This window comes from Pseudochaenichthys georgianus, chromosome 22 (genome assembly GCF_902827115.2).
Source record: "Pseudochaenichthys georgianus chromosome 22, fPseGeo1.2, whole genome shotgun sequence".
NCBI classification, from domain to species: Eukaryota; Metazoa; Chordata; class Actinopteri; order Perciformes; family Channichthyidae; genus Pseudochaenichthys; species Pseudochaenichthys georgianus.
In genome coordinates this window covers 16,392,394-16,416,504 of record NC_047524.1, presented here as the reverse complement: position 1 = coordinate 16,416,504, position 24,111 = coordinate 16,392,394, and the positions used below count along the sequence as shown (strand labels likewise).

Genomic DNA, 24,111 nt, shown 5'->3' with positions numbered 1-24,111 from the left:
TAAAATAACCATATTCTATTTTTGTTGACAAGTTTATGTTGAACGACAACATTTTCTTTGCAAGTACATGGTGACAAAATGATGACGTTGCTTTATGGCTGCAAAAGTTTTAACTTAAAAAACATCATATTTGTATCTTATATCATATCATATCATATCCTAATGCATATCCTTCCTTGCACAGCGACCCAGAATCACCAAGGAGGTGGCTATGAACAGCGATGAATTATTGCTGCCTAATGGGAGATTGTTAATTTAGTTAAGTGGTCATTCAGCGTCGGTCCGGCCCCCTTAATTGTATGCAGCCAGAGCGATGCTATTGATTGCCCTTTTCAAATGCTTCCAACTACACAGGCACATTCTGATGGATGGGATGAATTGATGAGAAACCAGAGGTTGTCCTCAGTCGGCTGCTGTGTAGGCAACAGGCCTGTTGTTTCTTATAGTATCCTGTGGCTTATATAAGATATTTATCACATAAATATATCTGATTGAGTTAATTGCTGGTGTCAGGAAGGAGGAACATACAGCATAAAGATTAGGTAGATTTTCATGTTCTCTTAACCAAGAAGTTCTTTTAACATTAAAATGGTATAAGAATATAATAATAATAATTAATAATAATAATAAGATTATCATTATAACATACAGAATTATAGGTAAATAAATAAAGCAGAATCTTAGAATATTCAATATTTACTAAAAAGTATCCATTATTATTTTAACAAACTTGATCGGTCAAGCCCTTTATTAAAAAATATATATTATTAATATAAATATATTTTGTATTAATTGAACTGCTTAGACTTATCCGACAGTATGGCTTAAACCGTATATTAGTCCTGTAAGTAAAATAAGGGAGAACACCCTGATTTTGTTAAAGAAACTAAATAAAATAATAATGCGAAGTACATTTTTTCTTTAAAACCCCCCCAAAAGTTTCCTGACTAAGTCGACAAATTAAATTAATTTTGACTTTGTTTTGTGTGTCTGCAGGGTCACATGGAAGGTGAAGTGTGGGGCCTGGCCACTCATCCCCATCTCCCTCTCTGTGCCACTGTCAGCGATGACAAAACGCTGCGCATATGGGACCTCTCACCTAGCCACTGCATGCTGGCTGTACGCAAGCTCAGGAAAGGTGAGTCACTGCTCAGACACTAACAGATGAGTGCGTCCTCTGACAGGAAGTGCACTGGCCCTGGGGCTTTAACAAACACATTGTCCTCCACAGGCGGCCGTTGCTGCTGCTTCTCCCCTGATGGTAAAGCTTTGGCGGTGGGCCTGAATGACGGCAGCTTCCTCATTGTGAACGCAGACACCCTGGAGGACCTGGTGTCCTTCCACCATCGCAAGGACATCATCTCCGATATCAGATTTTCTCCAGGTCTGCCACTCAACTCTTCACCCTGACAAAACTCCCCTGAAATCCTGCCTGAGAAATAAACAGGCCTCTAAAATCTGTGTGCCCTTCAAAGCCTCTGAGAGTGTGTAGGATGCAGAAGTTCAGCAGGTGTACACATTTCACTCCCGCTGTCAATGGGGGCGATATTGCTGCAAGCCTGACCCAAATTAATTGCTTTCTGTAATAAGGCCAGACGGAGAGCCAGTAAAATAGGAATGAGTATCATTGAGTGCAGATAAAGTGAGAGCAAGAAACTAAACTCTCCTGGACACTTAACCTTAGTCCACAATGCAATCGATCCTGTTTCTCAACCCAACACCCACGGGCCTCCGTCTTGTACCAGAACTCACTGTTTAGAGCAGTATGAAGCTGGAAATGTGTTTCAGTATGGTTAAAATAGGTTCATCCGTATGTTACAAGAGTGAAAAATAGGTAGATCAAAGTAAAAGTCTGTTCAGCCAATGTGTCAAGAAAGAAAGTAAACCATCTTGCCAGCAAATCTGATGATTTCAGAGAACAACACCAGTAGGCTATCAGCTGTAGGTATATTTACAACATGACATATTGAACATTTGACCAAGTGAAACTGTCAAAACATAACCCTTTAAAAGGTCTCCTTAAGGCTTAAAGTGTCCTGTTAAGAGGGAACAAAGGACCTTGAGGAGTCTGGGATATGAATAAGCTCCTGTGTTTAGCGGTCATTACATTTACTATGTTCATTATCATAGTGTTTGCATGCCCAGAATGTGCTTGTTAGCTCTCGACATAAAGTACAGCTGACATGAGTGTAATGCAATTAGTTCTGCAGTAATTAACCAGAATATTGGATGAATTAGACGTTTGAACTCTGAGCAAATTGCAAAGCAATGTTTTTTAATATCTCTGTCTGGAGCACAGTTGTAAAACCCCTGTCTATAACTAACCACCCTCTCCCTTGTGTTTGCTCAGGTGTTGGGAAGTACCTTGCAGTGGCATCAGGAGACACTTTTGTGGATATTTACAATGTAATGAGCAGCAAACGTGTTGGGGTGTGCAAAGGATGCCTCAACTACATTACCCATCTGGACTGGGACAAGAGAGGTACAATGCTTCCTTAATTAAATACAATTGTCTCAGTAAATCCTTGCAAACGACTGCGACATAAAAAATGACATATTCAAAATGTCTCTGTTAAAGCACAGTTAAACACTGCGGCCCACTGGGCTATTTCATTCACAGGGAAACTACTCCAAGTCAACACAGGTGCAAAGGAGCAGTTTTTCTTCGAGGCTCCTCGCGGCAAGAGGCAGACGATCCCAGCGACAGAGGTAAACAGCGTGGGGGGGGGGGGGGGGGGGGGGGGAGCAACGGTTGTTGCCCCACATTTTTTTCTTTTGGGAGCAGAGGAGGCTCGCTCGAGGAGGGGGACGGCCCACTTTTCACCAGTTTCATTCTAAATCTGGCAGTGGAAGAAGACTAGTGTTTAGGGTCCCCTTAATAAAGTGTGACATTCAGACACCATGCACACAGCAGAGAGGGGAGCATTAAGAAAATAAGGGTCAGAGATGATGGATGCTGCTAGGTCGTGTTTCCTCTCCCCTTTCTCTCTTCCTGCCATGCATTTCACTCTTCTCTTGTACACTTAATCACAGGATCATTATTGACAAGTTGAGACACTGCTACTCCTCTTCCCACCTTCTTTCCTTTCCATCTACCTTCCCTCCTATATTCTCTATGATTGTATGGGACCTTTAAAGGAATAGTTGGACATTTTGCTGTGACAGAGACACAATATACAACACATTATTCAAGATATAACGCTCTCTATGGTTTATTTGCTGACTGTAGAGGCTCTATGAGCTTAGCCTGAGTACATTGTTGTATTGTTGTTCTATCTGAATAATAATAAGGTTTATTGCATATTAGGTTCTCCCTTCGTTAAATGCTATAAAAAAGTCATTTATTTTTAAGTAGCATTGGTTTATAATGAACTGAAAAGTTATGACTTTTTTTGTATGTGTTACAGCCTCAATTGCTGTAACAAAGATGGGAGACCAGAGGGGTTTAAGGGAACACAAAGCATATTTATTTGCAATAAAGGAAAACGTCACAACGTAACAAAGCTTAAACAAATGTGAAAGTCAGTAATGTATATGGGTGTGTTAAATGTGAAACAAACAAAAAAGCAGCTGTGTCCAAAAAAGAACAGTCTGACAAGGTATATTTGATCAGATTGATGATTTTATTTATATGTGTAACAAGTTCTATAAGTGAACCAAAATCATTCAAAGTAAAAAACGTTTTGTAAGTGAAATTTCAAATGAAGCTTGACATACTACTCTCTTGTCTCAGGTGGATAAGATCGACTGGAGCACGTGGACGTGTGTCTTGGGATCGTCTGTGGAGGGCATCTGGCCTTTGATCAACGAGGTCACAGAGGTCACCGCCGCCTGCCTTAGTAACGACAGGAAGGTGCTAGCAACAGGGGACGACTTGGGCTACGTGAAGCTCTTCAGATACCCTGTCAAGGTCCGACACAGTGCATATATTTCATTCTTTGTATTTCTGGGCTGAACGCCTTAAGTCTTGAGGCTTTGGTTCATGCAAATGTTATGTTAATTTCTGATAATGTCACACGTATTAAACAAATGCTGTCCCTCTCCCGCAGGGGAAGTATGCAAAGTTCAAGCGCTATGTGGCCCACAGCACACATGTTACCAATGTGCGATGGACCCATGACGACAGCCTCTTGGTGACGGTCGGCGGCAGCGACACGTGCCTCATGATCTGGGCCCATGAGCCCGAGGGCCACCGGGAATTCAAACAGTGTGACAGCGAGGAGTCGGACATCGAGAGTGAGGACGATGGAGGTGAGAGATTGGCGTCCTATGAGCTTTTTATTCATTGAATGTTTCTGTTGCTCAAACCTGAATCATTCCCGTCTTTTTTCAGGTTATGACAGCGATGTGACGAGAGAGAACGAGATCACCTACACCATCAAGGCCTTATCCACCAACATGCGACCCATGACGGGTGTGAAACCCCACCTGCAGCTGAAAGAGCCGTCTGTGGACGAAAGGTATCTGTCATTTCAGCTCAGATGAAGCTTTGCTCAAAAGAAACTCTGGCACCGTCAAAAAATGCTCTTAGAAATATCTGCCTGTCACAGTACAACAAATAAGTCTCCTGCATCAAGATGAAGCCCAACCTTCCTTCTTCTGTCAACATGTTTTTTCTTTTCCTGCGTGAAATTCCTTCCCTTTCCCTGCCCTTTTGAAATAACTCAGCCTTTTCTGCTCTTCTTCTTTCCTTTAATGGCTGTCCATCTGTCATTATCCTGCTTCGTTCTTTAATTCTACTTGAAGACAAGGGGTGGTCAGGTAAGCTCTTGTGTTCGTGTATGTTGATTTATGGACAAAAGGTTAAACAGGGAGTAGTTCAGATATGTCTTTTAGCAGAGAGAAAAAGTAACAACATACCCGACTAGATTATGTTGTCAAATGTTTTATATTCAATGCCTTGATGCCTGTGAAATGTCCTCAGTATACATCGTTTTTAGTAATTACCGTTTGAGGGTTTGTTGCTCTTTTGGATGTTCATTTAATGAGCTGCTTTTCTGTTGCTTTGTCTCACAGGACAAACTGGGCTAACAATTCAATTTGAATGCCCATTATAGTAGTCAGCATCTGAACTGGTTTTAAACAAAGATAAAAAGGACCAATTTAAATTCTTCATCTCAATCTTAACTTGGCACATAACACCAAAAATAAATATTGTAATGTACAAATACAAAACGATTATAAAAGATATCTTCTTTTAAAGTATTTTATTTACAGGTCTGGTTCTACAGCAAAGAAAGGCTACAACTAAATTATATTTCATAGCCAATTATTGTGTTGATTATTTTCTTGTTTAATCAATTCGTTTTTGGTCTGTAATATGTCAGAACATTTAGAAAATTAGGTTTCCTCAAATCTCTGTTTTTTCCAAAAGAGAAAAGATATCAAGCAAAGAGAAAAGCGTGTATGATTAAAGTTGAATAAATCCCTTATCCAAATAGTTGGCAATTAATACCAACTAGTCAATGAATCAAATAAATCATTGCTGCTCTCATTGCAGGCTTCCCATCATTCTAATCCTCTGAGGCACAGACTCAGGGTGCTTCAGGTTAATCGATTTCCAGACTTTTTTTTTAAGCAAACATCCACGCAGCATTGTCTGGGCAGCAGTTGTCATGGAAATGGGTTTAAGTTGTCATGGTAACACAGTGGTACTGACTTGTGTGTTTTATTTCCTCAGTGGCTGAAATGTTGTGCTTGGTGTGTCCGCCAGACAGTGGTGAGGAACATTTCTAATTCTTACTTTTTCTTTGTTATTGCTGCCATGAAGAGGGTCGAGGTAAGATGCTTAATTTCAGGTTGATGTATTACTTTATGGATCACACACAGGTTTGGACCTCATGTAGATATCTGTAGATTGAACATGAAGCACATGCTTACTATTCGTCTTTTAGATACCTTCACACCCTGCCTTTACTGTGTTTGTCCTTACGATCTTTCCAGTAGTCATGACACATATTCAGTCAGTGATGCTGTTGAATCTTTTAATGAATTTATATTGACTGACTGCTGAAAGATGTGGGCGGACAAAGTTCTGCCATGTAGATATTAAATATAGTTTGTTTTTTTGTATTCCCCCACTCAGTCACCTTATTCAAAACTCGTCCTTTCATTGCTTCATTGTTATTAGAAAACTCTGTACACAACCTTGATACAAAATGTAATAAAGAAAAGCAAGGATTTTCCTTTCTTCACATGAAAACGTCACATATTGTGTGCACTTATGAGCAGATGTTTGCCCAATATGTATACAGACAGGGGTAATATTATCATCATTGTCATCATTATTATCGTGATCAGCATTTGAAGCAGCTCTGTGGCAGCCGTCTCATCACAGCTGTCTGTTTCAGGCCTCCTGTCAGCAGAGCCCTGCCACAGCCTGAGAAACTGCAGACCAACAACGTGGGCAAAAAGAAGCGACCCATTGAGGTAAGAAAGACCTCACATCCTACCCAAAACAGCAAAGTCATTTATATATACCATATTCAGAAGGGAAGTCTTTCAGAGCAGCCAGAAATATTCAAAATGTTGGTTTTCTAATGTGATTTATTCCATCTGAAGACGCTGTGTGCTCGCTCTCCGTCCAGACAGCCTCTGAGGATGCTCTAATCGAATAATGACGTGCTCATTCAGCCGCTGGCTCTCTGAACATCTTTGTTGTCATGGTGCTGACCTCTCTGACTTTCTGCCGGTCTTTTTTTTCCCCCCGACTCCCCCACAGGACCTGGTGCTGGAGCTGGTGTTTGGTTACCGTGGCAATGACTGCCGCAATAACGTGCACTACCTCAACGAGGGGGCGGACATCATCTACCACACGGCCTCGGTCGGCATCGTGCTCAACCTGACGACCTGTGAGTAGACGGTCAGGAATACACACTGACAGTGTTACTGTTCAATATAAGCAAATACACTGCAATTAAATAGATATACAGCGGTCTTGAAATACTCCATTTAATAGTAAAAGTCCTGAATTCAAAATGGTGCAATATTAAGCAGTATTATCATTATTGTATTATAAGGTATTTAAAGTATCACAAGCACTGGAATAAATACTGGGTTCGATAGTTGAGTACAGCATCATATCATTAAATCGAACCAAACATATGTATTGCATTGTGTATCTGTGTGTGACGTGTTGGTGTGTGTGTGTGTGTGTGTGTGTGTGTGTGTGTGTGTGTGTGTGTGTGTGTGTGTGTGTGTGTGTGTGTGTGTGTGTGTGTGTGTGTGTGTGTGTGTGTGTGTGTGTGTGTGTGTGTGTGTGTGTGTGTGTGTGTGTGTGTTTTACAGCCTGCCAAAGTTTCTACATAGAACACAGTGACGACATTCTGTGCCTGACAATCAATCAACATCCCAAATTCCCCAACGTGGTGGCTACTGGCCAAGTAGGTATGTTTGTGAGAAATCGACCTCCTGTGTCACCAGACGCCTCATTTCTCTTCTCTGTATCACATGTTCTGCATTGTTCAGGGGGCTGATGGTACATGGCAGACAGCTATCCCCCTCCTACAAACGTATCTGTGCTATAGAGCAAAATCATCTCTTCTGAATACATACTTTAATAGTTGTGGGATTGCCACTTTTCTCACAGAAAGACACACAGTTACAGGAAATTGACAGAAGATATGCAATAGCAGCTAAAATAATATTAGTCTATACATATAACTGTAAGATTCAGACATGATCATCTGCAAATGACCCAAATATTTGAAGGTAGAAGTTAATATCAGAAGCCACTATTGTCACAAAAAATGAACAAATGATTTGTTGGTTCTGTAAATAAATCTGAATTTTCTTCTTTTCAGGTGATACTGGTGACATGTCAGGTAAGGACATTTAAAAATGTGTGTGAGTGTAAAGGGAAATGTGTTATTACTTCTGAAGAAATATTTTATGGTCTTTAACTCATTATATACTTTACGTTACTGCCATCTAGTGGCTATTTCATTTTCAATAGGTTTGTTGATTTTAACAAATTTTCTTCAAGCATAATTCAAAAATCTTTTAAGGTATATTTCTAAACTCTAGCCTCTACTTTCATTTTTATTTTGAAGGTTTGTCACATGTTAGTGTAAATTAAGAGACACCCAATAAATAAAGAAGCCATTTATTCAATATTTTAGCTTTTTAGGGTTTACTCATACTTTATATATTATATGAATGATTATATGAATTATTCAAGGTTAAGGTATTCATTTATATTGTATGTTAACGTATATTAAGATGTAAAAAAAAACAAAAGGGAGAAGGGGTCGGATTAAATAAGTGTAAACTTCTTCCGACCCCTTTTCGGACGTGTAATTAGCTAAAGTGTTGTTGTTTATTGTTATCAGACAATGATACTACAGATTATTCAATTATTATTTAAATATTTCGTTTAGTTATTGCATTCATTTGTATAGTACTGTATCATGTCTGTATCATCTTTTGTTTCATTTGTATTTTCTTTGGTTTTACACGCTCGAAAAAAATAAATAAACTAAACTAAACTCATGACACGAGTCAAACTAATATCTAATACTTAAATATAGACAAATAATTCTCCTTATCTGTCCCTCAGCCACCTCTCCATCGATCCATGTGTGGGACGCCATGACCAAGCAGACTCTGTCTGTGCTGCGTTGCTTCCACTCCGGTGGGGTTTGCTCCGTCAGCTTTAGTGCCACAGGAAAACTCCTGCTGTCTGTGGGCCTGGACCCTGAACACACCGTCACCATCTGGAAGTGGCAGGAAGGTAAAACTAAAATAATCCTCCCTTAAACTTGAACCTCCTTACGGGGATTAGAAAGTCCCCCTACAGTTGCGAGATCAATCCTTAATGCACTCTGCTTTATTTGTAGGTGCCAAAGTGGCCAGCCGGGTGGGCCACACCCAGAGGATCTTTGTGGCGGAGTTTCGTCCGGACTCTGACACACACTTTGTGTCTGTGGGGATCAAGCATGTGCGCTTCTGGACGTTAGCCGGTCGTGCTCTGCTCAGCAAAAAAGGTGTGCTGAGCTCCATAGAGGACGCCCGGATGCAGACCATGCTGTCTGTAGCATTTGGAGCTGTAAGTGCCTTCCAACCAATTCAAAAATAAAGTCTTCAAAATCACACATTACATCAAAATTTGATCCCAAGCTGTGTTGTATGTGCTGTGAATTGTTTTTGCATTGCTCGCTCTGCTGTTAGGCCACTAGATTAGTGCAGATTTGTTTTCTTTTCAGAATAACTTGACCTTTACAGGTACCATAAGTGGGGATGTGTGTGTGTGGAAGGAACACATTCTAGTAAGAATTGTGGCCAAGGCTCATACGGGCCCTGTGTTCACCATGTACACCACACTGAGAGACGGCCTCATCGTCACCGGGGGCAAGGAGAGACCGTAAGTGCTGCTCGGTTACATCAATACAACACATTACCTATTATATATTAGGGAGCCCACAGATACCCATACATATTATTTAAGCTGTGTTTTTCTTAAACTGAGGGATTAAATACATGGATGTTTTCCTCCACAGCTCCAAGGAGGGAGGCGCTCTGAAGCTCTGGGACCAGGAGCTGAAACGCTGCAGAGCATTTCGGTTAGAAACAGGACAAGTCATAGACTGCGTTCGCTCTGTCTGCCGAGGAAAGGTAGGTTACTGACAATATCGCACTCAATACAATTATTTTCAAACCCCATCATGTGTGTATTAACATGTTTTGCTGTTTCTTGTGTCAGGGTAAAATCCTTGTGGGGACCAGGAATGCAGAGATCATTGAAGTAGGAGAGAAGAATGCAGCGTGCAACATCTTGGTGAACGGACACATGGACGGACCGATCTGGGGACTGGGCACCCATCCCTCCAGAGACGTCTTCCTGTCTGCTGCAGAGGACGGCACAGTGCGTCTGTGGGACATCCCAGAGAAGGTCAGCCATGTTACCTCCACCCCCTCAGAAACATAGTCCCAGTACTTCCAAACGTATATCAGTATTTCAAGATGTTGCAAGTGAAGTTAACATGGCTTCCTTATTCCCAAAGTTACCTTGTTAACAAGTGGGTGCTTATCTTGCATGGCCGTGTTGGGGAAACAGAAGATGCTGAATAAGGTGAATTTGGGCCACCCAGCGCGCACCATCGCCTACAGTCCTGAAGGAGACATGGTGGCCATCGGCATGAAGAACGGAGAGTTCATCATCCTGCTGGTGGCATCCCTCAAAATCTGGGGCAAGAAAAGGGACCGGCGCTCGCCTATCCAGGATATTAGGTAAAAGAAACGAAAAGTATGGCACTTTACACAAGACACTGTTGGGTTAATGCATGAAGAGTGCTAAAGTGAGCTAGAACCTTTCTTTTTTGAATATATGAAAGGCACAACAACATCTACCCTCATCTATTTGAAAGATTATATATTACTTTTTAGGAAAGAGGTTACTCTTTTGTTAGATTTACCATTCTTATTATCAGATTTATTTTGGGGCTAATGGTCCTCAATAATGCATAAGTAAAGACATTTGCAGGGGCCCATTTGAAACCGCAGTGTGTCCTCCAGGGAAGCTATGAACAAAACATGTTTGCACCAATAAACCAGCACTATATAAATCAAGTTATTATGGGTATTTCACATTTACATGTTGTGTTTTGACAGATATTCAGCCTGAAATATAACATGCCAGTATAGACAGGCTGTTGTAACACTGCTGATCCATCTCACAGGTTCAGTCCAAATTCTCGATACCTGGCTGTTGGCTCCACTGAGAGCGCGGTGGACTTCTACGACCTGACGTACGGCCCGCAGCTGAACCGCATCAACTGCTGCAGGGATATCCCCAGCTTCGTGATGCAGATGGACTTCTCTGCTGACAGCTGCTATGTCCAGGTATAAACCGTGGGAGGGTTCGTCAACTTGCATGACAGGGCATGTTTGTCTCCACAGATGCTGGATGTATGCTCCCTAACCTGTCCTGCTTTAAAACAGATCTCCACAGGTTCTTATAAACGACTGGCGTACGAGGTGCCATCCGGGAAGCAGGTCACAGAGCAGTCACAAATCGACAGGATTACCTGGGCCACCTGGACAAGGTGAGAGACACAACAGGCAAAACATAATGTTTTTTTTATTTACTGGTCCATTTTTTGGTCTATTTGGCTTCAATTAAAAATCTACCCTCAGACTACAGTAGTGGAAAGAAATCCAAAATACACATTTAGGTGTTAGTTTTACTGCAATGTTTCTGTTTGTGTCTCTAGGATTGCTCCTGAATTCACCAAACGTTAGCAATAGATAAGGCATCACATGCATATTTGATAACTTAAAAAGAATTGTCTTACCGGTAATTTAAGTAATCAACTGGATTTCATGGTAATATCTATAGGTTAAACATTCTCTCCTATCCACAGTGGTCTTGCAAAATGTATGGAATTTTTCATAAACATGTTTAAATGCCATTTTCTCAAAAAGAGTTTTTTCTCCTACTCTGAGACAAATATCTCCACTTCACTTGCACTTACAAACAACCTAATTGCCAAAACTGAAATGTCTCTCCCTTTCTGTATGCAGTGTCCTTGGGGATGAGGTGGTTGGGATCTGGTCCCGCAACACTGACAAAGCGGACGTCACGTGTGCCTGCGTGTCTCACTCGGGCCTTAACATCGTCACAGGCGATGACTTTGGAATGGTGAAGCTGTTAGACTTTCCATGTCCAGAGAAGTTTGTAAGTATGATTGCATCATATTATTATTACTGCCTGTCGTTTTGCCATTGATGTATTATGACATTAATGTTTACAATATGCCATTTGTCTGATGATAAATATTTCCAATGTGTTAAATTGAAAAAAATTCATGAAGCCTGAAAACACAGAGAGAAACGTCTTAATGAAACACGTCTATTGCACCAACTTTAACCAGGATCATCTCACCTTTTTTACAAACATAATAATTCAAAACCATCGGTTTTAAAAAACTGAGATTTTCATGCACTTCACATATAACCCTTTTCCAAATTAGCACCAGTACCTAACTAGAACATAAGAAATGTTTATGGAAAACTGGCTTCACATTTATTTTTACAAATGTTTTAACCTGTGGCTGTGATTATTCTGCCTTATCTGAATACATGATAACTATGTATCACGTTTTACTGTGACTCACTAATATACAGTACATAATGTGTCTGTTTTAAAGTATAACATGACAATGCCTTATAACAAAGCCACTTGTTTTTGACTCTAGTTTCCACCTGAATGACATGTATGTGATTTGTTTTCAGGCCAAACACAAACGCTTTATGGGCCATTCTGCTCACTTGACTAATGTTCGCTTCACAAATGGAGATCGCTACGTGGTCAGCGCCGGCGGAGATGACAGAAGGTAAGACTGAAGCTCAAAATAACACTACAGTTTACCAATCATATGACAATACTAAACAAAATACTAAACAAATACTATTTCCTCCGTGTCCTGTCCAGCCTCTTTGTGTGGAGGTGTGTCCATGCCCCTCACTGAGGAACATCCTGAAGAGAAAGTCTCACCAAAATCTCCAGAGAAAAAAAAAAATCCCACTAACAGATACATTTCAACAAAGAGAAGGAGGAGGACAGACCTGGCAGCTTGTAAATGAGTGGTGATCAGACTTACTGCCTCAAATCTCAGTGCATGCATTAATGTGAAAGGCTCATTTTTGTCACAGCATTAGTCCTGATTGTGAACACAGGCGGAGGGCATACAGCCCAGCGCTCACAACATCACATCATCCTTAAAAAAGAAAAGAAAAACATCTCTCTTAAACAGTATTTGCATATCATTTTAGTGATAGCTTTTTTGTTTGGAAAGAATGAGTGCATCTGTGTATTAGTCAGTGTTGCCATTTGGCGGGCCTATTCAATTGTGTTACTGACGATGCCATTTTTTAAAACATGTAGCAAACTGAATTAGCCTTAATCTGAGAGTTCAATTTATGAGGGTTTGTTTCTTTTTTATATTACGTTGGATTTACTTTTTGGATCATGTAGTCGTTTGTTTGTTCTATATTTACTGGTGATTGCAAATCCTGTGGCCTTCCTCCTGAATGTAACATCCACTGTTATGTTCTGGATGTCAGCATGCCAAAGCATACTATGCACTGTACACCTGACCTGGTCACTGTGTTAACCCTCATGGTTCATTTATGGTTTGTTTACGTGGTTGTGTTGTTGACTGGTTGACCTCAAAGCTCCCTCGGCAGTGTTCCCCTCATGACATGTAAAACGTGCGCATACTTGTTTGAGGATTTGTCTGTGGTTAGTGGGTGTGCATGGCTTACTGGAAGACAATCTGTCCGAACCAAATTCCTCAGAAAAAAAAAAAAAAGAACAGCTGTAAATTGATGTTTCAATACACGGTTGCAACTTTCTCACTTTTCAGTGTGCTGCTATGACGTATAATTGTCGCATTTTCATGACTATGAACAGTGTGACTTTTTAAAACAGTAAGTAAATGTTTTGTGTGGTCAGATATATTACCTAAATGGAATGTTTTATCAGAGAAAATATGAAAAGTGCAAAACATTTAACTATACAAAAAGTTGTTGCTGCATATTTTGATTTACATTATACCAGTGTAAATATCATTTGTATATATTCTTTTTGTATATTTTTTGTGAGACGTTTCTTAAATTCCACTTTAATAAAAATAAAAAGCAACCATGACCTCGAGTGATATGAATTCACTAACAATGATGAAATGAATCTGGATTTAATGAAATTGACTGAAGAAATATTGTAGTTTCACTCAGTTTTATTTTAGACAAAACAAATATATTATAGCTATTTGCAATCAATATATGGTCTATTTACATATTTTACACAGAGAGGCGAACCTTAGCACTGTATACTAAAACACTTTAACAGGGTCTTTGTTTCGTTTGAATACATGACAGGAATGCCAGATTACATTTGAGTAGTGTGTACTCAGATAACAATTAGCATTGACTGTCACTATCTGCATGATAATGCAGACAGTGACAGTCAATGATTTCATGATTAATTGATACCTTTCATTCAGTTCAAGTAGTTTCACAACTACAAAACCAGAAGTACGAGTGCATTAAATCGAGTCGTGTCTATAATGTGTTACTGTATTTTGTACACAGTCCTAATAAACTGGTGAACCGGGGTGGTTAAGTAACACTGACATAAGCAAGCAGGGTCATAGTTTGACAGAGAAGGAGCTTCCACAGGAGCAGCCATGATCCGCTTGAGGGTTCTTGAGCACGAGGAAGGTGGCGCGGATCAGCTCCTGGCTGAAGTCCACAGTGGCTCCTTTCACAAACTCCAGGCTGTCCTGATCCACGATAATGCCCACTCCTCCCTGCTCAAACACACTGGATGCAGATGGAAACAGAGTTGATGGGATTAATAAACAATCAGGAAACGATGAGTGTGAAACAATAGCTTCCAAGTGGCCATTTACCTGTCATCTTCATTCCTGTTACTATCAACAGAAAACTTGTACTGAAACCCGGAGCAGCCTCCCCCCTCTACATGGATTCTCAGAAACTCACCCTTGTCCATGATTTCCTCTAGTCTCTGGATTAAAGGAGGGACATGAGCATGGTTAATGGTGTGTACAATTTAAAATAACAACCCAACACATTCAATTACAGTAGCAGCATCGCAATGTTGAATACCACAAAAGGTTATGCTGGAGTGTCCATAACTGGTTTCAGATATCAACAACTTTGACAAGAAACAATTAGCACCTCAGTAAGCCAGAATCCAAATAAATGTGTGCACTCAGTCAAAAGTCTCAGATATATATAATAACTCTATACTTTAAAGCCTATATTCCCTACACAGTAACACGTAGCGCTGATACATTTATATTGTAGCTCTTCCATTGTCAACACTGGCTCTGATGTGGACACATAGAATCTTATAAATAACCAGCTTTATTCACTCTGCAAACGTATCATTAAGTTATTTAGAGACATGCAAACAGTATGATGCTTAATCATGGGTATCTGCTGACCTTCACACATGACTCAGTGAGTCGTACTTCAGGTGGAGCTGAGACAGCAGCCTGCCCCTGGGTCGAGGCGCTGCTAAAGCGCTGAAGCCCCGCTGTGTAAAGAGCTGGCTGGGGGCTCAGGGGAAGTCGGTGTAACTGTTGGCTCACATTGATGTTGCTAATAATAGTTGAAGCCCTGTAAAACATTGTAACGTAAACATCAGACAGCAATACAGCAGAAGGAAATAGCAACCCCTAGAACGTGCTAGCTAACTACCGGTGGCGTGTTACGGGCTAGCTTGCTAACTACCTAGTAAAACGTTAACACACCGTTGTTTTTCCTACCCCCAAGGAGATTGTTTGTAGATTATGATAACAAATTATGTGTACGATAAAAGACAAATTAACGTTACCTAGCAAGGCTTAATACTTTTGACTTTGACGCATTTATCATAGCTCCAACGAATAACATCTTCCATAACAAATGTTACTAAGTTCCACCCTCAACCGTCAAGTAGAGGAAGATCCCGCTTTCATTGGCGGAAATCGTTGTCTGTCAAATAGAAACGCCCAGATCAGTGCAATATAGGCATTTGATTTGTCAGTTAACTTGCCAATAACAAGTATTTGTGTAAGGGCCCCATAGGTTTTTGATACCTTAATCTTTGCCTCTAAGGAACAGTTCCCCCAAAACATATGCGACCCTCTAAAAGAGGTACCAACCACATATTTAAATTGAGGTTTTAGTTTACAGAACAATTATTTAATGTACTGCTTAAGGGTTATATCTGGCAATTATATCACAGAAGACGGGGTTTTTTTTCAGGGGGAGAGGATTTCTGACAGGCTAAACTGCGGGCTAATAAACACCCACTTCCGATAAATAGGCGTTAAGCAATCTCGTGATGCACGGAAATAAAAAGGTGCCAGGCAGTTTTCGGCTTCATTTGGACATTGTAAGAAGCTCTACCAAGGTACAGTGTGTTGATTTTTAACTTCCTATGTTATAACTATAATAATCTTTGTTTTTTATTTCATTATACCAGGTAGTCAAATAGTATGTCTTCGTTGTGACGAACTTTATAATCACTGCTACTTTCTGGACATTTGGGGAACAAACACTTGAGTCATGTGATTAAACACTTTCTGCTGACTACTACAGAATGGTTCACTGTAATGTACTTCTCTATTGAGTAATGCTCAATATTTCCTTGTTTTAGGGTCTCACTGTAAGAAATGAGCATGGACGTCCGGGCTGGTATCATCGTGTTGTTCTGCTTGATGGGATTCACCTGTGCGGAGCCGGTGAAATTCCTTGACTGCGGTAAGATTTACTTAACTTAACCAACGCCGCTTTATTGACGTTCAAATGCTCTGTAAATAATTCTAAAGAGCTAAACACATTGAACTGAATCCAATAGGGAGAGAAGCAATCTGTTTACTTGTAAATTATATTTTTGAACGATTCTGAACTGATACAAAAAGTTTACTAGACGACAAAGGTAACGTATTCAAGCTGTTTTGTCCAACCAACCTGCGTTGGATTGCTTAACAACTTTCTTTATGATTTGATTTTTTTTTTTACTTGACTGTTTCGGTACTACATGTCTGGGTCCAAATAAAGTGGGTCCCACATATATAATTTCCTCTTCTGAACACCATTTGTTATAATGTCACAACAATAAGAAAAGATAAGATAGAACTTTATTGATCCCAATTTGGGATTTAAAAAATAACAATAATTGGCTCACTTAAGCATGAAGGTTCTTTTTTATCATTAATCTTTCCTTTTTTAATGTGTTTTATAAAAGATAACATCCTTCCCCATTTTCTCTTCAGGCTCAACTACTGGCAAAGTAGTCACAGTGGACATTGCCCCTTGTCCCATTCAGCCATGTGAACTACACAGAGGAGTGTCCTACGGTGTCAATGTGACATTCAACAGTGGTAAGGGTGCCTTAACTTTTAAACATCCAGAACATAAATGCATATATTGTTAAACGTTTTACCTCACTTTTGTGTTTTTTATCTACAGATGTGTTGAGCCAAACAAGCACAGCATTGGTTCACGGTATCATTGCTGGAGTTCCCGTCCCATTCCCCATTCCCATTGAAGATGGTTGCAAGTCTGGCATCGTGTGTCCAATCCAGCAGCAGCATAAGTATAACTATGTGAACTTGCTTCCTGTGAAGACTCAATATCCTTCAGTAAGTAGTACATGTTACAATGGCAACAATCATTCCTTTTTTAATAACTAAAAAACATTTCCATTTTTAGTTCTCTTTCACTTCCTCAAAACTTTTTTTAAATGTAAGAAACGAAGCACACTATGTTCACTGATCATGCTTGCACTCTGTCTTTCTAGATAAAGCTGGTTGTTGAGTGGGAACTGAGAGACGACAACAACAAAGACCTGTTCTGCATCCGGTTCCCAGTTAAGATTGTGAGCTAAACGAGCAGAAGCACCTCTTCACCAAGTGATTGTTTGATTTGAAAGGGATTTAGCTTTGAGTAAAAACCAGTGATACTAAATGATTCTCGTAAGATCTGGTTTTATTCATTCCTCATTGTGTTTGTTTTAAGGTGTAACTAACCACGTTCACAAGACTCTGCTGCTCTTGCACATCTTGAACTGCTGATTTTTGTCTGTGACCTGCCAACATTAACAAATGTGGATGTGCAACAAGGCGATTGATATTTGTGTGATTGACGCTGAATCACATTCCACTAAAGTGCATACTTGTCTAACTGGCTGCTGTGTAGTCGGAAAAGGTACAAGTTGTACTTCCTCTTTACTAACACTTGTTATATTTCTTACTGATCTTGTCCTACTAGATGAATGACATTTTGAAATTGTAAGTGAACATAAACTATAATAAAGAAATATAATCTGGACCAAGTGTGACTATAATATGAACAGTGATGAGTACAAATTATTCTCGATGATTGAGGCATTTTTTCAAATGATTCAAAAATACCTGTCATATGTGCACTGAATTAAAAGGCAAACTTATTAATGTCTCTGAAATAATCTTATGACAATGCAGAGACTGGCTTAGGCCTAGTGATTAAACCAACTAGTCATTGTTTAAGTAAATGTGTAGATTTTTATACATGACTTAAAGCAGACAAACATCATTCTGAGAATGTATTGGTCCAAAGAACGACCGGCAGAAGGGATATTTGTATAAATCCAAAGAGAACCAATTTCTTTAAATACGTTTTATAATAACCCTTAAGAGGTGACGTGTACAATAAACAGGCAATTGACCATAAACATGATTTTGATTCTGACAGAATGAAATAAAGGTCTGATGACATGAATACAAAAGAGTTTATTTACTTGTATAGCAAAAGCTTAAAAAGCAAGCTTGAGGTGTAGTGCGGTATGGAAAATGTAATCTTGAAGCAAAACTTGACAGTGCCCACTTTTAAAATGTTTCATGACCAATACCTTTTTTATCTCCGTCTATACAAAATAAGTTAACGGGTCAATGTTTTTTTTTTTTTCATTAAGGCAGCTTGAGTTGAAAGAATATAGCTTTGGCGCTTTGAGGTGCTGAATAAGTAGTACCTACGTATATTTGAGCAAATATCAGCTCAGAACTACAGTGAACGCAGGGTAGAGGAATAAACTGGAAAAAGAATTCACAACTTGCTGCTCCACCTTCTCGGATAATTACAAATACAAAAAGGTACAGAATACTCAGACGATGTGCTCTGACACAGATTTGAATCATGTGGAAGCTGGAAGATCTTACTACAGTAAAGTCAACAACACAATGTTGCAACAGAGCCCATATAGCCAATACCTAGCAGTAGAAGTCATTCAATGCTATGAAAATAAGTTGATGGGGCTCTTATTGTAATGGTAGCTAGGCAGGTGGATAAATCAAAATACACCCTGCATCATCAGCCCTCATTCCACTTATACAGCATGTTGGTTATTTTTATTGTCCGGTTTGCTTCAGCTGCTCGAGCCGCTGGAGTAAAGCATTCCCAAAGGCTTCTCTGTAACCCGGACTCAGCTTGTCCAGAAGAGAGTAAACAGTCTCATGATACTGGGTGTTCAAATCCTCGTCCACTTGATCGAAGGCATAGCCCACCACCTGTATGGTAGAGTGATTTATTATAAAACAGGCCATAAAGACGTAATAAAACACGAAATAACACATCTCACTTTTGGTGCATCTTACCCGTAGTCCGGACTCTGTGAGTTCCAGACAATACCGGTTTCCCTCTTTTGTTTCCACGTTTATGTGGGCCACATCCCTCGCGCTGTTGAAACTTTGTGACAAGTGCATTTCAGCAACGGCAAAAAGAACGTCACTGACAACTGCCTCTGCCTCCAATCTCATGTCCTTGACGTCACCAAGCTCAACACAGTCCTCGTCAAAAGAAGAGATGACCGGTTCCTCGGGCTGGCAGTCTATCTCCATCCCCTGTATCAGAAACAGCATTATTGATCGACTCAGCTGACGCACAGATGTTGTGATATGCTTTTAAAACTTACTGACTGGCACAAAAAAAAGTGTTCTCCATGTCTACAATAAACGAGTGCACTTCAGATTCACATATTAAATTGAAACAGTAGCTAAGTCTTAAACTACACCTGTTACATCTGGTCATAAAGCTTTTAAAATATCCAATAACCCAGCTTTGTACAGCTATGGGAAGCTTCAAGGCAGCACTCACACATTAGCATGTTGATGATTCAGCAGCAGGGTCGGTTTATCACATGTTTCCTAAGAACTGTTATCTAAAGTAAAAAGAAGAACTGAAACAAACATTGCATCAGTTGGTTCCTTTACCTTTTTTTAGTGCAGAGTGAACTCTTTTTAAATGGTCAGGTCTACACCACAAGTTCTGTTACGATTATACATTATATAAAATGCTTTGTACAATAATTAGGATGTGCTCATTTTACAAAGGCCCAAAAATGAATGGCTGCATGTAATCCATTAATATTAACAACTCAAAGTAATACCTGTTCTATTTCTACATTACATTACATTATTTATTTTTTAAGTAAATACAATACATTTAAAACAAGCAACAGTCATTACTGGGATACTTAAATAAAACAATTTAAAATACAGAACATTAAAACAAAACAAATAAAACAAAACAAAAGAACATGTTAAAACACAGGCGGTGGATTGTAAGGAGCAGAAGATTGGGTCAGTGTTGGCAGAGCTGATTCCTCACTAACCAGGTTTTGAGTTGGGATTTAAATACAGTGAACGTGGTCTGGTCTCTGATTGGAGGTGGGATCGAGTTCCATTGCTGAGCAGCTTTAACAGACAATGAAGTGAAATGAACTTTTTTTTCTGAGTGGAATAATGCAATCTCCTCTCGCTGCACCTCTTGTTACCCTAGTTGCAGTTGTGTGTATGTTAATAAACTGTCTAAGAGGAGGTGAGGTAAGGCCGTTGACAATCTTGTAAAAAAGGCAAGCATTTGCATGTTTAATGAGGTTTTCCCAGCTCAACAAGTTGTATATTTGGAGTATTGGGCAGTGATGCGAAAAAAACAAAGATTTTTTGTCCAGTATTTTGAGTGTTTGTTTGTACAATGACTCCAGTGGTTTTAATGTTGTTGTCCTGGCATGTGACCAGGTAGTTAAACAGTAGGTGATGTGTGAGAGAACCATAGAGTGTGTGTACATCAGAGATGCCTCAATTGACATGTAATCTCTGGTGAACCTAAAATTTACTGAATTTGACCCTATTACATGTTTTTTTAACCTGAGCCTTGAAATTGAGTGTTAAATCAATCATGACTCCAAGGTATTTGTATTGTGACACCACCTGTAGCCTCTCCCCTGATACAAGAACATGTGGCGCAACACAAGAGGACTTTGTTTTGGTGAAGAAGATGCATACTGTTTTACAAATATTTAGTTGCAAACAGCAGTGTTCCAACCAAGTTGTTACATGAACCATAGTGTTGTTACATGAACATGTCATTTGTTAGACGCTTTTATCCAAAGCGACTTACATTATTCAGTGGACCGTGGACAATCCCCACAGGGGCCATTTGAGGTGAAGTGCCCAGGGTCACAACGACATGCTGACTGCAGTGGGACTCGAACTTGCTATCCCCTGATTTGAAGTCCAGCACACTACCCACTGAGCCACAGCCACCCCACTCTACATGTCCACTATGTGTCCTTTTAGCACTGGTGCATTACTGTTAAACAAGATTCATCTTGGTTTGTCCTGTTTATGTCAGAGATCTGTACGCCACGCTTTCATTTGAGTCTCTTTTTCTGCATGACAGCTTAAACCTGTTGCATTGTATCGGGCTTCGTCAACATTCATTTGTTGGCTGGATGCCTTAAAGGGAAATGAGCCCTTGCCAATGTAACCACTGATTGTGAAACATGTAGCAACCTTTATTTGTCCTGTCCCTTTCTTTGCGGATCGGATGGGGATTTTAGGGCTAAAACCCAATGGATCTGTCCGTTTTTACTGGAGAATTCAATGTTATTATGGCTTGTTCCTTTGTAATTGTATATTTAACCAACACACAGTGCTGGTGAGGCTGAATTAGATATTAATAGACATTTCTACTTTCCTGTTGTGTAGACTGAACCCTGTATGGAGCAACAATTACACAATAGATACAAATATACTGAGACATATGCTTCTTTTACTATTGAAGTGAATATTAAGTTTAAGAACAAGGCAAGTCAGCAAGTTGTACTACTGTTATTATTATTATTATTATTAAATTAAAATATTTCATTTCAGAAAAATAGCCCCATTATATTATCATAACTGTAATACAGAATGATTTTTACTGCTACCTTTTAATGGTGTGTACACAGTGTTTTTCTATTATTGTAGTCAACATTTTACAAGATGATTATATTATTTGTGTTTTTATATATATATTTTTTTAATACAGCTGTCAAATAAATGTGGTAGATGTGTACAATAAGTGTTGAGTAAATATGTGTATTTGCTTTCCAGCACCACCATATTACCATCTATAAATCCTGTACCAGCGTTAATGCTAAATGTTTATTCATATACTGATAATCCTATTATTAATCACAGCTAGAATCTGGACGGTGGTGGCGAAGTCGATAGGGACTTGGCTTGGCAACTGGAAGGTCACCAGTTCAAGTCCCGGCAAGACCAAGTGCTACCGAGGTGTCCCTGAGCAAGGCACCGTTCCTCACACTGCTCAATGGCAGCACACTGCTCCTAACACTAGGATGGGTCAAATGCAGAGAAACAATTTCCCGACGAGGGATTAATAAAAGTCCATCCATCTGGTCTGATATACAGAAACATCTCAATAGTGTTGTCGTACTTCACAGCATACTCCCTACTCTGCCAGGTGCACTTAGAGATGGGATAACCAAGATGTGGCACACCCAGGGAATCAAAACATTTGGTGATCTCTACGAGAATAACTTACTTATGACCTTTGAACAGCTGTGTAACTCCTCCAGCCTCCCAACTAATCATTTCATCAAATATTTGCAAGTCAGACACTTTTTAAGCACACTTCATGGGGAAAACTCCAGTCTCTCCCAATTGACAATGTTCTAAAAGTTGTTAAGCACTCCAGAGGTATACTTCCCTTGACATATAACCGCATTCTGGCCCTTACAGAGGTTACACCCCTGAATTCTAGGACTAAGTGGGAGCAAGACCTGAGTTGTACCTTTGGAGACTTAAAATGGGAGTCACTTTCTCATACAAGTAGACATGAGAAAGCCGACATACACTTTTGCAGTTTAATATTATTCACAGATCCTACTTTACACCAGAAAGACTTCATAGGATAAATCAATCCATTTAAGATCTTTGCCCTAGATGTACTCCAGAGACAGGTAGCCTAATTCACATGTTCTGGGAATGTAATAAATTAAAGCACTACTGGGAGATTCTTAAAAATATCTCTGGGTTTGAGATTCCTTGTACACCTAAATTAGCCCTGTTAGGCGACCTTTCTGACATCCCTTCACACAAAAGGAGTAAGGTGCGCCTAATCAAACCGGCCATGATCGCTGGCAACAAATGTATTGCTCTATTATGGAAGAGTGCAGAACCCACCCCCATTTCCATGTTGCTCAAAGAAATCTCCTCCTACATGATGTCGGAAAAAAATATCTTTAATCTTAAAAAAATATCACATATTTTTGATAAGTACTGGTCTGGCTTTAGGAATTATATAGAAAACATCCAACAACCTATTGTAGGCTGAATAAGTGCTATGATAAATACACATGCATTTGCTGAGGCAAGTAGTTGAATATGTCTTTCTCCTTTTTTGACGATTACTGCACAGTGTGGCCCTGTCTGGAGGAAGGGGTGGGACTGGAGGGACTGGTCTTAGGTGTTTTCTGTTTCTGTCTTATCATGTCATTGTGTATTTTGGTTTATTTGTGTCATTGCTATTACTGTAATGGTCTTTTTATGTTATTATCATTATTGTTTTGTCATAATTGTTTTATGTATTGTGTTATGTGTTGGAAAAACCAATACATAAAGTGTTAACAAATGTTTATTAATAAAAACAATGACATACCAGCGACATCAAGAGGACTCTGAGGAGCCTTCTATTACAGACGACTGAAGCAAAATAGACCTGGTTACTGACATCATAGTTAGTTAGTACAGAATCAAAGTGAGTTTAATGAAAATGTTACTATTCGGCATGTACATAATACATACATCTAGTTAGCGAGACTGATCTACTGTAGCTTACTTTGAGGGCTAACGTGTTACATTAAGCAATATGTTGCTGTGGGACATTCAAACCTATTTATATCACTTTGTTCGTATTTAAAAGGCATTCATTTTGCACGCAATTTAACGGGGCTCAGGCATTGGGTCTAATTAGGTTGCATGAATGATTTCTGACCAAAATGTGTGCATCTTCCTCACCTCCCCGCTGGTTGTGTTCTTCCGGCTAGTTGCAGCTTCCAGCCCGCTCAGAGCTCTCCGTGGAGAGGCTTCAGTCAAGTGAGCGTTGATGCCAGAAAACTCTCTGTTTAGCATCAAATGTGTAGACAACCAGAGACAGAAATCACATTAACGCACGCTTTGTTATATAGCGACTGCGTAGTGTCTAAATAACGACCTTAAAATAAACGTTGACCCAGTGAAGTGTCCGGTGCGCGACACAGATCCGCCATGTTGT

At 39.7% G+C, this 24,111-nt stretch overlaps 4 protein-coding genes across 5 annotated transcripts in view; 2 read left to right on the top strand and 2 right to left on the bottom strand.

Annotated features, from left to right (window-relative positions):
• The window catches only part of eml5 (EMAP like 5), a 41,473-nt gene extending 27,809 nt beyond the window's left edge, over nucleotides 1-13,664 (top strand). The window contains exons 21-44 of the mRNA XM_034110962.2: nucleotides 997-1,138; nucleotides 1,232-1,384; nucleotides 2,351-2,482; nucleotides 2,621-2,709; nucleotides 3,734-3,910; nucleotides 4,050-4,251; nucleotides 4,334-4,460; nucleotides 4,747-4,761; nucleotides 5,771-5,779; nucleotides 6,351-6,429; nucleotides 6,722-6,851; nucleotides 7,288-7,386; nucleotides 7,803-7,823; nucleotides 8,558-8,731; nucleotides 8,838-9,046; nucleotides 9,204-9,361; nucleotides 9,498-9,612; nucleotides 9,701-9,889; nucleotides 10,055-10,227; nucleotides 10,677-10,839; nucleotides 10,939-11,042; nucleotides 11,521-11,674; nucleotides 12,232-12,332; nucleotides 12,431-13,664. Of these exons, the coding sequence (XP_033966853.1) occupies nucleotides 997-1,138; nucleotides 1,232-1,384; nucleotides 2,351-2,482; nucleotides 2,621-2,709; nucleotides 3,734-3,910; nucleotides 4,050-4,251; nucleotides 4,334-4,460; nucleotides 4,747-4,761; nucleotides 5,771-5,779; nucleotides 6,351-6,429; nucleotides 6,722-6,851; nucleotides 7,288-7,386; nucleotides 7,803-7,823; nucleotides 8,558-8,731; nucleotides 8,838-9,046; nucleotides 9,204-9,361; nucleotides 9,498-9,612; nucleotides 9,701-9,889; nucleotides 10,055-10,227; nucleotides 10,677-10,839; nucleotides 10,939-11,042; nucleotides 11,521-11,674; nucleotides 12,232-12,332; nucleotides 12,431-12,467 (2,952 nt within the window). The 3' untranslated portion in view covers nucleotides 12,468-13,664. The remainder of the gene's footprint in view (nucleotides 1-996; nucleotides 1,139-1,231; nucleotides 1,385-2,350; nucleotides 2,483-2,620; nucleotides 2,710-3,733; nucleotides 3,911-4,049; nucleotides 4,252-4,333; nucleotides 4,461-4,746; nucleotides 4,762-5,770; nucleotides 5,780-6,350; nucleotides 6,430-6,721; nucleotides 6,852-7,287; nucleotides 7,387-7,802; nucleotides 7,824-8,557; nucleotides 8,732-8,837; nucleotides 9,047-9,203; nucleotides 9,362-9,497; nucleotides 9,613-9,700; nucleotides 9,890-10,054; nucleotides 10,228-10,676; nucleotides 10,840-10,938; nucleotides 11,043-11,520; nucleotides 11,675-12,231; nucleotides 12,333-12,430) is intronic.
• A 54-nt stretch (nucleotides 13,665-13,718) lies between these two features.
• On the bottom strand, nucleotides 13,719-15,470 carry isca2 (iron-sulfur cluster assembly 2). The gene is made up of 4 exons (XM_034110966.2): nucleotides 15,362-15,470; nucleotides 14,970-15,144; nucleotides 14,412-14,527; nucleotides 13,719-14,322 (listed from the first exon to the last, which is right to left on the bottom strand). The coding sequence occupies exons 1-4, from the start codon at nucleotides 15,418-15,420 to the stop codon at nucleotides 14,148-14,150; spliced, it is 525 nt and encodes a 174-aa protein (XP_033966857.1). The 5' UTR covers nucleotides 15,421-15,470; the 3' UTR covers nucleotides 13,719-14,147.
• A 344-nt stretch (nucleotides 15,471-15,814) lies between these two features.
• LOC117467383 (NPC intracellular cholesterol transporter 2-like) lies at nucleotides 15,815-17,844 on the top strand. The gene is made up of 5 exons (XM_034110968.1): nucleotides 15,815-15,922; nucleotides 16,169-16,272; nucleotides 16,788-16,895; nucleotides 16,984-17,156; nucleotides 17,315-17,844. The coding sequence occupies exons 2-5, from the start codon at nucleotides 16,185-16,187 to the stop codon at nucleotides 17,399-17,401; spliced, it is 456 nt and encodes a 151-aa protein (XP_033966859.1). The 5' UTR covers nucleotides 15,815-15,922; nucleotides 16,169-16,184; the 3' UTR covers nucleotides 17,402-17,844.
• A 420-nt stretch (nucleotides 17,845-18,264) lies between these two features.
• On the bottom strand, nucleotides 18,265-24,100 carry gskip (gsk3b interacting protein). Of its 2 annotated transcripts, none has more exons than XM_034110967.2 (3): nucleotides 23,856-24,100; nucleotides 19,146-19,391; nucleotides 18,265-19,058 (listed from the first exon to the last, which is right to left on the bottom strand). In XM_034110967.2, exons 1-3 carry the CDS (start codon nucleotides 23,967-23,969, stop codon nucleotides 18,900-18,902), a joined length of 519 nt encoding a protein of 172 aa, XP_033966858.1. In that variant the 5' UTR covers nucleotides 23,970-24,100; the 3' UTR covers nucleotides 18,265-18,899. The 2 variants fall into 2 exon arrangements, with proteins under 2 accessions (XP_033966858.1, XP_071057736.1); XM_071201635.1 differs by lacking the exon at nucleotides 23,856-24,100 and adding an exon at nucleotides 19,645-19,744.
• Nucleotides 24,101-24,111: the final 11 nt, after the last annotated feature.

Excerpts from the sequence above, each read along its gene's own strand:
- isca2 (XM_034110966.2), bottom strand. The coding sequence starts at position 15,420 with ATGTTATTCGTTGGAGCTATGATAAATGCGTCAAAGTCAAAAGTATTA. Across the intron at positions 14,528-14,969 it reads TCACTGAGTCATGTGTGAAG|AGACTAGAGGAAATCATGGA; the intron begins GTCAGCAGATAC and ends CCTTTAATCCAG. Across the intron at positions 14,323-14,411 it reads AACAGGAATGAAGATGACAG|TGTGTTTGAGCAGGGAGGAG; the intron begins GTAAATGGCCAC and ends ATCTGCATCCAG.
- LOC117467383 (XM_034110968.1), top strand. The coding sequence starts at position 16,185 with ATGAGCATGGACGTCCGGGCTGGTATCATCGTGTTGTTCTGCTTGATG. Across the intron at positions 16,896-16,983 it reads CAATGTGACATTCAACAGTG|ATGTGTTGAGCCAAACAAGC; the intron begins GTAAGGGTGCCT and ends TTTTATCTACAG. Across the intron at positions 17,157-17,314 it reads TGAAGACTCAATATCCTTCA|ATAAAGCTGGTTGTTGAGTG; the intron begins GTAAGTAGTACA and ends CTGTCTTTCTAG.
- gskip (XM_034110967.2), bottom strand. The coding sequence starts at position 23,969 with ATGCTAAACAGAGAGTTTTCTGGCATCAACGCTCACTTGACTGAAGCC. Across the intron at positions 19,392-23,855 it reads AGAACACAACCAGCGGGGAG|GGGATGGAGATAGACTGCCA; the intron begins GTGAGGAAGATG and ends TTTCTGATACAG. Across the intron at positions 19,059-19,145 it reads TCACAGAGTCCGGACTACGG|GTGGTGGGCTATGCCTTCGA; the intron begins GTAAGATGCACC and ends TCTACCATACAG.